The 15,463-nt window shown below is 35.9% G+C and overlaps 1 protein-coding gene across 1 annotated transcript; it reads right to left on the reverse strand.

Moving 5' to 3' along the window:
- Positions 1 to 1,981: 1,981 nt before the first annotated feature.
- On the reverse strand, positions 1,982 to 2,926 carry LOC133062849 (olfactory receptor 2T12-like). Its single transcript, XM_061152212.1, has one exon. It carries the CDS (start codon positions 2,924 to 2,926, stop codon positions 1,982 to 1,984), a length of 945 nt encoding a protein of 314 aa, XP_061008195.1.
- Positions 2,927 to 15,463: the final 12,537 nt, after the last annotated feature.

Consider the following 15,463-nt stretch of genomic DNA (forward strand, 5'->3'; position numbering starts at 1 on the left):
GAGTCAGTGATGCCATCCAACCATCTCATCCTCTGTCATCCCCTTTTCCTCCTGCTTTCAATCTTTCCCAGTGTCGGGGTCTTTTCCACTGAGTCGGCTCATCGCATCAGATGGCCAAAGTATTGGAGCTTCAGCTTCAACATCAGGACTTCCAGTGAATATTCAGGACCGATTCCCTTGAGGATTGGCTGGTTTCATCTCCTTGCAATCCGAGAGACTCTTAAGAGTCTTCTCCAGCACCACAGCATCAATTCAAAAGCATCAATTCTTCGGTGCTCAGTCTTTGTTATGGTCCAACTCTCACATCCATACATGACTACTTTAAAAACCATAGCTTTGACTAGATGGACCTTTGTTGGCAAAATAATATCTCTGCTTTTTATTAAGCTGTCTAGGTTGGTCATAGCTTTTCTTCCAAGGAGCAAGGGTCTTTTAATTTCATGACTGCAGTAACCATCTACAGTGATTTTGGAGTCTAAAAATATAAAGTCTCTCTCTGTTTCCATTGTTTCCTCATCCATTTGCCATGAAGTGATGGGACCAGATGCCATGATCTTAGTTTTGTGAATGTTGAATTTTAAGCCACTTTTTCACTCTCCTCTTTTGCTTTCATTAAGAGGCTCTTTAGTTCTTCTTCGTTTTCTGCCATGAGAGTGGTGTCATCTGTGATTGCATAGGCCAACTTATGTAGTTTCTGATGGGTGTTTGACTTTGATGACCAAATGTTCTGTTGTATCTGCCTAGATTGTGTCTTTAACATATAAATAGTCCTCTTTCCCAACCCTTAAGGAGTGACCTGTATTTTGCATAAGAAATAGCCCTAGAGATCTGCACATTTGCAGAGATCAAGTGTCTTAGATAACTTTTAAAAAAGAAATAGCTAATTCTTACTCATTTTTGAAAACTCATTATCATCAGGTAGTTTATTAAGACTGAGCATATTTATGCATCTCAGGTCATATCCATGGACCCATGTCCATCATAAATCAACATACCCTTTAAACATTATGGATAGAATCAGTTTCAAAAATAAGATTTTATTTGTGGTTTGCGTTAAAGCATGTTACTCACTGCAATTACAATTAGATCCTGGGGAAAGGTATGGATTACTTAAATGAGAAGTTGCATGAATCTAAAAAACTGCCTTCAAACACTAAATAATACAGTCTGCAGAGAAATAAAAAACAATATTGTGACAATTTAACACGTTTCGATTAATCACTTTCTCCTGTGCCATGGGCTTTCATTTTAAGTTATAGCTAAATAGCAGTGTTCTTATCTTTCTTTGATCTCTATATTTAATTATTAGAAATGCACAGAGCAAGGACATAGAAAACATAATATTAAGAATAAATTACTGGAAAGAAGTAAAATATCAGCCCCATTTTAACATTTTTCACTGTTATTGGCAGTAATATTTAACTTTCTAACTTTCTGTTTATTTAGAAAGTGGGAGTCAAAATACTTATATCACATGGATGTCATAGGATGTAAAATAATTTCAGGCTTCTGAGGTAAGGGAGTCTGCCTGTCTGTGCATGAGATGCAGGAGAGGCGAATTCGATCCTCAGGAAAATCCTCTGGAGAGGAAACGGCAACCTACTCCAGAACTCTTGCTGCTTAGCATGAGGTATTGCAAATAGTAAAAGCTCAAGAAACATTACATCTTGATATGGGCCAGTATTCTTGCTTATAAAATCCCATGAACAGAGGAGCCTGGCAGGCTGCGGTCTATGGGGTCACAAAGAGTCAGACCGTACTGAGTTAGCGTGCATACGTGTGCGCGCGCATACACACACACACACACACACACACACACACACACACACAAGGTAGACTGACAATTCTTAACAACTTCCTATTATACCAATCATTGAATTTTATTTTCTCTTCAAGCATTCCTAAAGAAGAGATACCTATAATATGGTTAAAATGCTAATAACTTCAAGAATTTGACAATGGGTAATGTTAAATACTGGGACTAAGTTTGCTGGTATTTGAAGTCTGCACATTTTCTCAGCCACCTTTTCAAGGCTTCTCTGACCTCACTGTTCCTCAAACTGTAGATGAGGGGGTTCAGCACAGGAGTAAAGATAGTATAGAATGCTGACACAACCTTATCATGGTTAGCTGACCTATAGGATCTGGGTCTCATGTAGATAAAAATGGCAGGTCCATAAAAGAGTGCCACCACAGCTAAATGGGAGGAACAGGTGGTAAAAGCCTTCTTGAGGGCTTCTTGAGAACGCATATGGAGAATGGCAGAGAGAATGAGACTATAGGAAGTCAGAATGAGGGAAAAGGGAATTAGGAGCATTAACACACAGCAAACGTACATGACATTTTCAAAGACTGATGTATCAGCACAAGCCAAACGCACCAACATGGGGGCCTCACAGAAGAAATGATCGATCTCATGAGCACTGCAAAATGGGAAGCTCAGTGTAGTGGCCGCTTGCATGAGCCCATCAGCTGCCCCCAGGAACCAAGAGCCCAAAGTCATTTGAAAACATAATCGCCAGTTCAGGAGTACAGGGTATCTCAGTGGGTGGCAAACAGCTACACAACGGTCATAGGACATGGCCGCTAGGAGGAAACTCTCTCCACCACCAAGCGTGAGTGAGACGAAAATCTGCAACCCACAGCCAGCAGGAGAGATGGATTTGTTCCATGTTAAGTAGTCAGCAGCCATTTTGGGCACGATGGAGGAAACCAGCATCATGTCCATGAGAGATAGTTGGCTCAGTAGGAAGTACATGGGCCTGTGGATTTGGGGGTCCAGGAGAATCAGGAGAAGCATGAGGGCATTGGCCATCAAGGAAGCAATGGCCATTGTCAGAACCATCATAAATAGAAAGAGATGGGATCTTGTGTGCTTAAAGATTCCTAGGAAAATAAAGTCTGAGGCTGTATTTCTCTTCTCCATGATTTCTGCTAGATATGACACTGGAAATGGGAAAAAAAAAAAAAAAAGAAAAGATAAGGGCTTTTATTATCAAAACATCTTAGTTAAACTTAATAACTTCTGGGTATGTAGTGGATATGGGATCCAGGGACCTGATTCAAAGCCTTACTTCCCGCTTATAATGAGTCTTCTTGACCTATCATCCACTTCTCGATAGTGGAATGTTAATAAATGTTAATATTTTAAGTAAGGTCAAGCTATATAATTCAGAGAATACTGTATTAACTAATTGAGATGATAGATTAAAATAGATCAAAAGCAGAAAACAATATCAGGGATTAAATAATTGTAAATAGTTATTTTGACTATATATTTTGTATTGTTATTTTATGCTCTTATTATGTATATTGAAACCAAATTAACTTATTGAGGAAATAAAAACTCATTTAGAAATTTGTCATTTATATTTTTTTAATCACAGGTAACTTTTTCTAAATTTTGGAACTTGTAGCATATTCAATCTAGGTTTTTTTTTTTTTTAATATAACAAGAAATTATAGTTCCCAGGATCATGAAATGGAACAGATGAGTATGAGTTAAACAAAATTTCTGCATTGAAGGGAGATAATATCCTCAGTAACTGATGAAAATGTCCTTTTATTCTTTTTCTCACTGGATCACTATTTCTATTTACATGATTTTAAAATGCAGATATTCTAGTTCATTACTCTCTCCTCTGAAATCTTCAGTGTCTTCCCACAACACTTATTCTCACAAACTTATTTCTCCAGCTTACTACGGCTTGGTGACAAGCCCTAAACACCATTTCACCGCAAAGTATACTATCACAGAGACTTCAAATCATCAGGTGAATATGACAGGGAAGCATGAAAGATCTTTCATGTTAGTAAATGCTTAGAGAAAATACCAATAAGTATAATGAGAAGTAACATTACTAAAAGGACAAAGAAGCAATTTTAAAGCAATTTCATTACCATGAAGCATAATTATCAACAAAATGTAAAGATACTTGGGAAGAGAAAACACTTTATTTTAAAAATACCTAAATTCAAATATGTGGCTTGTTTTTAAACATAGTTTTTAATATTCAACAAAAAAGAACCATTTTCTTGTGCTGTGTGTGCTTAGTCACTCAACCGTGTCTGACTCTTTGGGACCCCGCGGACTGTAGCCTGCCAGGCACCTCTGTTCATGGGGATTCTCCAGGCAGAAATACTGGAGTGGGTTGCCATGCCCTTCTCCAGGGGATCTTCCCAACCCAGGGATTGAACTCAGGTCTCCTGCATTTCAGGTGGGTTCTTTACCATCTGAGCCACCAGGGAAGACAAAACTGAAATGACTGAGATAAATGAGTACAGCTTCATTAGAAATGATTTACAGGTTGAAAGCCATTGTCTACAGAGTACAAGTAAGAATTTTTTTAGTGTTTACCATTTTTAAACTCGATACTAAGGAAAAAAATGTAAATTTATAAACAGCAGAAGAGTATATAGCTTCAAGGAACCAGTACTCCCCTGTTATTAGCAGAAAAAAATTCACAAATGTGCCACTTTTTTTTTTTAATAAATGTAACATTTGCAGATCACGGCATCTGGTCCCATCACTTCATGGCAAATAGATGGGGAAACAGTGGAAATAGTGACAGACTTCATTATTTTGGGCTCCAAAATCACTGCAGATGATGAGTGCAGCCATGAAATTAAAAGACATCTTGGAAGAAAAGTTATGACCAACCTAGACAGCATATTAAAAAGCAGAGACATCACTTTACCAACAAAGGTCTGTCTAGTCAAAGCTATAGTTTTTCCCGTTAGTCATGTATGGATGTAAGAGTTGGACTATAAAGAAAGCTGAGCACCAAAGAATTGATGCTTTTGAACTGTGGTGTTGGAGAAGACTATTGAGAGTTCCTTGGACAGCAAGGAGATCCAACCAGTTCATCCTAAAGGTAATCAGTCCTGAATATTCACTGGAAGGACTGATACTGAAGCTGAAACTCCAATACTTTGGCCACCTGATGTGAAGAACTGACTCATTTGAAAAGACCCTGATGCTGGGAAAGGTTGAAGGTGGGAGGAGAATGGGATGACAGAGGATGAAATGGTTGAAAGGCATCACCGATTCAATGGACATGAGTTTGAGCAAGCTCTGGGAGTTAGTGATGGGCAGGGAGGCCTGGGATGCTACAGTCCATGGGGGTCACAAAGAGTTGAATACGACTGAGTGACTGAACTGAACTGAAGGTTTGCAGACCTCTTTATTTCTGATATGGTGAAGAAAACTTCACCAAATCTTTAGAGATGTAACGATTTCTAAGCCTGTTGTCTAGAATTTGTCCAGTTATTGATTATTACAGAGACAGGTAGTGATGATGCTTTCTGTTCTAAGGGGTTTGATTTTGTGAATATCTTAATTCTATAAAAATCATATGGCCATCATAGCCCACCTCTTGCAGAGAAATCATGACATCATACACACTAGCAGTCTCTTTAAAACACCTGCAGAAAAGCAGTGCTAATGGTCTATTAAATCACTATTTGAACCACAAGAACATTCACATTTGAACAGACATAAAACACATATTGACACCAGTATCTTCAGACACTTGTTTAAGCATCAGATACCAGAAAATAGGTATTCTACTTTACCCAATCAAGGCATTGTTAAACCTTGTGAGTCCAAATAACCTCTATCCAGTATATGCAGTCCCTTGTTGTATATACTGTTTAAAATACCTTTCTCCTATTTTTGACATGAACCTTGAATTCAGACTCCTTCTGCCTTCATTATAAATTTAAGTTACACTTGTGTTCATCTTACTGATGATGAACAAAGACCATGAGACCTGGAATACAGAAGTACTGGTTTAAGAATCATTCTGTCATTTTCTACATATGTGATAGGTCAGTCAACCTTGTTTTGTTTGCTTACTTATGCTTAAAATTATAAACCTCCTAAAAAGATTACTCAGATAATTAAAAGAAGACATTTTGTACATGAAAGATTTTTGAAATAATTTCCCAAGTCATTTTGCAGATTCAGGCAACATTTTAAATTTTAATTTAATTCATCATTCAGGATAATTTGCTGCTATTTTAAAAAATTTTCATGTAAACAAGAGCTAGAAAGTCACAGTATAATACATTGATTTGATAAATTGACTGAATGCTCTGGCAAATTGAAGGTGACATTCAAAGGCAAAACTTAAATGACAGAGATACACACATACACATGCATCACACATGTATGTGTTTAAATTAAATAAGAGTAAAACTTATAACTATTACTTTTTAAAATGAAAAAAATAGTAAAAGTAAAAAAAATCTGTTACATTTGTTTATTGCTTTAATAAATTACACTGCTCAAAATTCAATATGGTAATTTAATAAAAATGTCAGCTTAAATGTATTACATAATTCTTTTAGTTATATGGACAAGCAGCTTCATCTTTTTTTCCTAAATATCATACAAAATATGTTTAAATGAAGAATGTTTGTAATTATGAATATATCAATGTATTTTCTTGCTCTGTGAAATGTTTAGCTGTTAAATAAAAAGCAAATTATGACTATGGACATGCCCTTATAAGTATTTCTTCATTAGGTCAATTGTGGACAAAATTAATTCCAGCCTGCTTTAATAAATAGGGTAAAAAATTGAAAAAAATTTAAAACTATACATATTTTTTCCAGAAATGATAGAAATATTTCTCCTCCAGAAATAGATGATGTATACTTTTTTAGATGCATATGTATGTATCCTTCAGAGAAAGAAAAGACTTTGTTTCATTTTCTTTAAAGTAACAGTATATCTTGCGCCCCAAAATTTTATACTTACTTTGTCTCTCTTATATGAAAAATATTTTAGAAACTCCACTAATCTCAAAAGTATGCCCTTTCTGATGCTGTTACACAAATTGATTATAGTCTCCCCCCATCCACACTTACTTGTAAACACTGGTAGAGATCATTGTCGTGAATTACTGGGAGTTTCCCTTTACAAACTCCTTTTCTCTTCTGCCATCCTGCACTTCACAAAGAAAGTGCCTTTATAGTTACAAGATATTGATATAGTATGGTTACTTCCTTAAAACTGTCCCACTGTTCAGTGAAAAATTACCCTAATATTAATTCAATAACTTGAGTGAATTCACTGCCATTTCAAAATGACTTTTTAACTCACAGAGTGGACACAGCCAACAACTTACACATAGAAAATAGGGAGGTTTTTATTTTTTATCACTTGTGGATGAAATTTTACAAAATTACTATGAAATTAAAAATTCAAATGTAAAGCATCAAGTACATAGCAAATATGAATCGATTGCTATGACTTAAAAAATAAGTAAATGGTTTTCAAATTAATTAGACTCACCTCTATAGAAAAGTCACAATCCATGAAATGTGCATTTATACATATTTGATGCTCGATCTTTCTGACAGGTTGGCTACAAATGTTTGCTTATATAAGTGTTGAGGATACTGCTTTCCGCTCCTGGCTGCATGCCATATTTACTTAGCAGTCCTATATGACTGCTTAAAATATCCTACACCTACAAAATATCTTCCCTTGAGCAATGGCACCTGCAAAGGCAAATCTTCTATGGTAAGGGAACACAGATAAATGTTTCTTAAGAGTAAATGATGAAATGAACTAATTTACCTCCTAGGTTTTTGTTAAAGCAAAAGAATCCTGAGTGGTAAGGTGAAGCAATGTGACACTGTTAGGAACAGCAAATACAAGAAATTGTTCAAGGCAACACTGGAATTCTGCTCCTTGAACCAAACACATGTGATTTAATTGCCTGAAATAGACAGTTCTACAAGAATGCAAACAATATTAATACTTTTTTTAAAAACTGTCCTGAGATACCAGAGTAGAAGGATTTATCTCTAAATCATTTTAAATTTGTGATTCTCAGACTTTAAGGAATATCTGAATCACCAGAAGGGCTTGTTAATTACACTTTGAAAAATATTTCCTTAATTTTACCATCTGAAGGTGACTGTTGACTCTATCCTGAACTGGATGTCAGTGCTCCATAAATTCATCAATTCCAAATTTTGTGTGTGTGTTTAAATCCTTGTGTCTATTCCTTATCCATTTCACAATCTTGCATTACTGTAATGAATAAGCCCTGCCTTTCTTTTCCAGGAAATATGCATAACATTGCTTACTTGGTAGCATTATTAGAAGGATTAAATCAAATAGTTGTTATCTTAGTTTTCTGAATGTTGAGCTTTAAGCCAACTTTTGCACTCTCCTCTTTCACTTTCAACAAAAGGCTCTTTAGTTCTTCTTCACTTTCTGCCATAAGGGTGGTGTCATCTGCATATCTGAGGTTATGGATATTTCTCCCAGAAATCTTGATTCCAGCTTGTGCTTCATCAAGCCCAGTGTTTCTCATGATGTACTCTTCATATAAGTTAAATAAGCACGGTGACAATATACAGCCTTGACGTACTCCTTTCCCAATTTGGAACCAGTCTGTTGTTCCATGTCCAGTTCTAACTTGCTTCTTGACCTGCATACAGATTTCTCAGGAGAAAGGTCAAGTGGTCTGGTATTTCATCTCTTTAAGAATTTTCCATAGTTTATTGTGATCCATACAGTCAAAGCCTTTGGCATAGTCAATGAAGCAGAAGTAGGTGCTTTTTCTGAACTCTCTTGCTTTTTCGATGATCCAATGGATGTTGGCAATTTGATCTCTGGTTCCTCTGCCTTTTCTAAATCCAGCTTGAACATCTGAAAGTTCACAGTTCATGTACTGTTGAAGCCTGGCAATAATGGCTCAGTGTCAAATACTGTGCCAGCCTATTTTGTAGCCTTTTTCACCAACAATTCAGAAATGAGAATTATTTACAGAAGTGAGAGCTACTATTAGAATAGAACTGATTGATCCCAGAGGCCTGTTTCAACCATTGTTTCCAGTGTAGTCATATGAACTGTTCCCTTCTTCAACCAGGATTTCTAAGACTCCAGAATAAAATCCAGTTCTTTGCTTCAGTCCACAGGAAAAAAGCCTAATTAACATGACTGTGTTAAGAAACTTAAAATTTCACAGTTTTGTGTTTACAATTAGTGGTGGCTGTTTTACTTTTGCTTGTTTGTTATTTACATTGATAGTTCATTTACAATATTGTGCTCATCTCAAATATACAACAAAGTAATTTTATATGTATATGTTTATGTTTATGTATATATGTGTATATATACACACATACATGTGTGTGTATATTTGTATATATATATTTGTGTGTGTATATATATATATATATATATGTATGTATATATATATATATATACACACACACACACACACACACACACACACACACACACACACACACACACATATATTTGGCAATTCAGATGTGGTGAACAAAATTGTCCCCAAGAAAAGCAAATGCAAGAAGGCAAAGTGGTTGTCTGAGGAAGTCTTACAAATAGTTGAGAAAAGAAGAGAAGTGAAGGTGAAGGAGAAAGGGAAAGACATACTTAAATGAAGATCTTGGCAACTGGCGCCATGACTTAATGGCAAATAGATGAGGAGAATTTGGAAACAGTGACAGATTTTATTTCCTTGGGCTCCAGAATCACTACAGATGGTGACTACAGCCATGAATTTGAAGATACTTGCTCTTTGGGATAAGAAGCCATGATAAACCTAGACAGTGTATTGAAAAGCAGAGACATTACTTTGCTGACAAAGCTATGTGTATGGTCAAAGCTTTGATTTTTCCAGTAGTCATATAAGAAAGTGAGAGCTGAAACATAAAGAAGGCTGAGTGCTGAAGTATTGATGCTTTTGAATTGTGGTGCTGGAGGACTTTGGGGGTCCCCTGGACTGTAAGGTGATCAAACCAATCAATCTTAAAGGAAATGAATTGTGAATATTCATTGGAAGTACTGATGCTGAAGCTGAAACTCCAATACTTTGGCCATGTAATTCAAAGAACCTACTCATTGAAAAAGACTCTGATTCTTGGAAAGATTGAGGACAAGAAGAGAAGGGGGTGACAGAGGATGAGAATGTTGGATGGCATCACCAAATCCATGGACATGAGTTTGAAGAGACAGTGAAGGACAGGGAAGCCTGGTGTGCTGTCTTAGGGTTGCAAAGATTCAGACACGACTTGGCAATTGAACAACAAGAATATTATGCTTATTTATTTTTGGCTCTTCTTGTTGCCATTTATAGCAGTAGTAAAAGAAAATAAGTCTCCTTGTATTGCATCTGTGTTCCCTTAGAAGTTCTTCACTGACCCGTTTATTGAGTACCTGTTCCCAACTCAAATTCTGCAAATAAAGATTATAATTTATAGTTCAGGTTTACATCTTTGCTACAGGTGTAAGGCAGGGAGGGAAGTGAGCATTTGGGTTTTCTCATAGGTATTGAAAGTGAACGTGAAGTGAAAATCACTCAGTTGTGTCCTACTCTTTGCGACTCCATGGACTATACATTCCATGGAATTCTCCAGGCCAGAATACTGAAGTGGGTAGCCTTTCCCTTCTCCAGGGGATCTTACCGACATAGGGATCAAACCCAGGTCTCCTGCATTGCAGGAGGATTCTTTACCAGCTGAGCCACAAGGGAAGCCCAAGAATAATGGAGTGGGTAGCCTATCCCTTCTCCAGAAGATCTTTCCAGTCCAGGAATTGAACCAGAGTCTCCTACATCGCAGGTGAATTCTTTAGCTACTGAGCTGTGAGGGAAGTCCAGGTATTGAAACATTTGCCATCTAAGAAAATTCAGAAGAGGGTTTAGCTTAGCAAAAGCCCAGTGGCCTCTCATTTACCAACAACTTGTGGTAACTATCAGTGAGATAAGACAATATTTTAGAAGTTGTTGTTTTTTTTATGTATAATGTGTGGGGAAATAATTGAGGGTAGAAAAAGTAAAAATGATTTGGTTTTTATTCTTTGATTAGTCCACAAATAATTTTTGTGACCAGATCCAATTGATGAAATGTAGCAGAGAGATTGATAGAGAAGGTGAGAAGGGGGAGGGAAAGAGAAAGGGAGACTCAAGCAGAGAAAGGAGGAAGCTTACCATGAATTTGTGAAATTAGTGAATAAGTATATGTCTAAGGCCTGGTGATCTAATGTGAAGCTGAGCTGTATGGAAAAGTCATCTGTACAATTCATAAATAAACTAATGTGATGGAAACAAAGTAAGAAACAATACCAGAAAATCTCTCACTCTTTTTGTCATCTCAAAGGTTATGCATCTTCCAGATTTTTGGAGTGATGCCTTCTCGGGAGGATCTCAATTGCCATTTTCACTTATTCTTACACTCTAAGAGAATCTGAGGATGATTGTTTTATTATGGGTGTAGTCTCCTAAATTTCTCATTCTCTTCTCTCTCTCTAAATCTAGATTGGATGGAAATACTTCCAGAAGTTATCTAGCCAAGATACATATTGATGATGTCACTTACCTCAGTATGGTAAGCAGTCACCTCCTTTAGCATAACTGACTCAATGGACATGAATTTGAGCAAACTCCAGGAGACAGTGAAGGACAGAGAAGAATGGCATGCTGTAGTCCATGGGATCACAAAGAGTTGGATATGACTTTGTGACTGAACAACAACTCCTTGTGGCTGGTGCATCTCTAAATATGCAGTATCACACAGCACAAATTCCTACCTAAAACTTTATATTCTCAATTGTATCAGATATACAAGACATCTTCAATACAAAATCCACTATCTTCACATGAAGTTCTTCCACTGGATAATTGTTACATTGCTCCCTGTTCTCAAGTTTGAAATCATGTGAATTCATATAAGGAAGATGCTGCTTTACACTGTTGTGTTAGTTTATTGTGTACAGAAAAATACATATATCTCCACCCTTTTGGACTTCCTTCTCATTCACATCACCACAGTGCATTAAGTAGAGTTCCCTGTGGTATACAATATGTTCTACTCTGACCTTTATGATTTCTTCTTTTCTACTAACTTTGGAATTTTGTTGTTGCTATTGTTTTACTTCGTTCTCTAGTTGCTTTAAGTGTAAGGCTAGACTGTTTATTTGAAATTTTTATTCTTTCCTGAGGTAGGATTTTAATGCTATAAATTTCTCTATTACAACTTTTTTTTTTTCCCCCTGTGTCTCATAGGTGTTGAGTCATTGCACTTTTATCGCCATTTCTGTCTAGGTATTTTTTTAATTCCTCTTTGATGTCTTCAGTAATTCATTGGTTCTTTAGTTACATATTGTTTAGGTTTTGTGTGTTTGTATTTTTATAGTATTTTTCTTATAATTAATTTCTAATTTTGTAGCATCATGGTCATAAAAGATGCTTGATATGATTTCAGTTTTCTTAAATTTACTGACACTTGATTTCTGATGGAAGATGTGATCTATCCTGAGGAATGTTCCATGTGCACTTGAAAGGAAAGCATATTTGGCTGCTTTCAAATGGAATGTTCTATAAATATCAGTTAAGTTTATTTGTTCTAATGTGTCATTTAAGGCTTATGTTTCCTTATTAATTTACTGTCTGGATTATCTGTGCATTGTTGTAAGTGAGGTTTTAATGCCCTCTACCATTCTTTTGTTGCTATCAATATCTCCTTTTATGATAGCTATTAGCATTTCCTCATATATTGAGCTGCACCCATATTGTGTGAATATACATTTACAATTTTTATATCATCTTCATGGATTGATCCCATTATTTCCTTTGTTTTTAATTAATTTATTTTTTACTGAAGGATCATTGCTGTACAGAATTTTGTTGCTTTCTGTCAATCCTCAACAGAGTCAGCCATAGGTATACATATATCCCCTCCCTTTTGAACCTCTCTTCCATTTCCCTCTGCATCCCACCCCTCTAAGTTGATACAGAGCTCCTGTTTGAGTTTCCTGAGCCATACAGAAAATTCCCATTGGTTATCTATTTTACATATGGTAATGTAAGCTTCCACGATACTCTTTCCATACATCTCACCCTCTCCTCCCCTACCCCCACGTCCATAAGTCTATTCTCTATGTCTGTTTCTTCATTTCTGCCCTGTAAATAAACTCAATACCAATTTTCCAGATTCCATATATATGTGTTAGAATACAATTTTTATCTTTCTTTTTCTGACTTTTTTCACTCTGTACAATAGGTTCTGGGTTCATCCACCTCATTAGAACTGACTCAAATGGGTTCCTTTTTATAGCTGAGTAATACTCCATTGTGTATATATACCACAACTTGTTCATCCAATCTTCTGTCGATGGATATCTAGGTTGCTTCCATGTTCTAGCTATTGTAAATAGTGCTACAATGAACAATGAGATACATGTGTCTCTTTCAATTTTGGTTTCCTCAGTATATGCCTTTGCTTTCCTTTGGTATATGCATAGGAGTGGGATTGCTGGGTCATATGGTGGTTTTATTCTTAGTTTGTTTGTTTTTTTTTTTTTTTTTTTAATGAATCTCCATACCTTCTTCCATACTGGCTGTATCAATTTACGTTCCCATCAACAGTGCAAGAGTGCTCCCTTTTCTCCATACCCTCTTCAGCATTTATTGTTTGTAGACTTTCTGATGATGGCCATTCTGACCAGTGTGAGGTGATATCGCATTGTAGTTTTGATTTGGATTTCTCTAATAATGGGCATTGTTGAACATCTTTTCACATGTTTGTTAGCCAGCTTTATGTCTTCTTTGGAGAAATGTCTGTTTAGGTCTTTTTCCCACTTTTTGATTGGATTGTTTGTTTTTCTGATATTGAGTTGTGTGAGCTGCTTGTATATTTCAGAAATTAATCCTTTGTCAATTATTTCACTGGCTATTATTTTCTCCCATCCTGAGGGTTGTCTTTTCATCTTGCTTATAGTTTCCTTTGCTGTGTGAAAGCTTTTAAGTTTAATCAGATCCCACTTGTTTACTTCTGTTTTCATTTCTGTTACTTTAGGAGGTGGGCCATAGAGGACCTTGCTTTGATTTATGCCATCAAGTGTTCTGCCTATGTTTTCCTCTAAGTTTTGTATTTTCTGGTCTTTCATTTAGGGCTTTAATCCATTTTGAGTTTATCTTTATGTAGGGTGTTAGGAAGTGTTCTAATTTCAGTCTTTTTCATGTAACTGTCCAGTTTTCCCAGCACCACTTATTGAAGAGGTTGTCTTTGCCCCATTGTATATTCTTGACTCCTTTCTCAAAAAGAAGGTAACCATAGGTGCATGGGTTTATTTCTGGGCTTTCCATCTTGTTGCATTGGTTCCTATTTTTGTGCCAGTACCATACTCTCTTGATGACTGTATCTATGTAGTATAATCTGAAGTCAGGAAGGTTGATTCCTCCAGCTCCATTTCTCTTTCCCAAAACTGTTTAGGTTACTCAGGGTCTTTTGTGTTTCCATATAAATTCTGATTTTTTTTTTTTTTTTTAGTTCTGTAAAAAATGCCATTTAATTTGATAGGAATTGAATTGAATCTGTAGATTGTGTTTGTCAACTTAGTCATTTTCACAATATTGATTCTTCTTACTCAGGAATATGGAATATCTCTCCATCTGTGTATATCATTTTTTATTTCTTTCATTAATGTCTTGTAATTATCCATGTATAGTTCTTTAATCTCCTTAGGTAAGTGTATTCCTAGATATTTAATTCTTTTTGTTGAAATGGTAAATGGGATTGATTCTTTAATTTCTCTCTCTGATTTTTCATTGTTAGTATATAGAAATGCAAGTGATTTCTGTGTGTTGATTTTGTATACTCCAACTTTGCTAAATTCACAGATAGTTCTAATTATTTTTAATACTACCTTTAGGGTTGTCAATGTACAGTATCATGTGATCTGCAAACAGCGAGAGTTTTACTTCTTTTCCAATCTGAGTTCCTTTTATTTCTTTTTCTTCTCTGATTGCTGTGGCTAGGACTTCCAGAACTATGTTGAATAACAGTGAAAAAAGTGGACACCCTTGTCTTGTTCCTGATCTTAGGGAGAATGCTTTCAGTTTTTCATGACTGAGAATAATGTTTGCTGTAGGCTTATCATATACGGCCTTTGCTATGTTGAGGTAGGTTCCTTCTACCTGCAGTTTTCAAAGTTTTAATCTTAAATGGGTGCTGAATTTTGTCAAAGGCTTTTTCTGCATCTATTGAGATTATCATATGGATTTTATCTTTCAGTTTGTTAATATGGTGTATCACATTGATTGACTTGCATATATTAAAGAATCCTTGCATCCCTGGAATAAACCCAATGTGATCATGTGATATGAATTTTTTGATATGTTGCTGAATTCTGTTTGGTAAAATTTTGTTGAGGATTTTTGCACTGATGTTCATCAATGATATTGGCTTGTAGTTTTCTTTTTTGTGTGTTGTCTTTGTCTGATTTTGGTATCAGGGTGATGGTGGCCTCATAGAATGAGTTTGGAAGTGGTCCTTTCTCTGAAATTCTTTGAAACAATTTTAGAAGGATAGGCATTCACTCTAAGTGTTTGATAGAATTCTCCTGTGAAGCTATCTGGACCTAGGCTTTTGCTTTTTGGAAGATTTTTGATCACAGGTTCAGTTTCAGTACTTG

Source organism: Dama dama, chromosome 9 (assembly GCF_033118175.1).
Source record: "Dama dama isolate Ldn47 chromosome 9, ASM3311817v1, whole genome shotgun sequence".
Lineage (NCBI taxonomy): Eukaryota > Metazoa > Chordata > Mammalia > Artiodactyla > Cervidae > Dama > Dama dama.

Coding starts and splice junctions, on each gene's coding strand:
- LOC133062849 (XM_061152212.1), bottom strand. CDS start 2,926: ATGGAGAAGAGAAATACAGCCTCAGACTTTATTTTCCTAGGAATCTTT.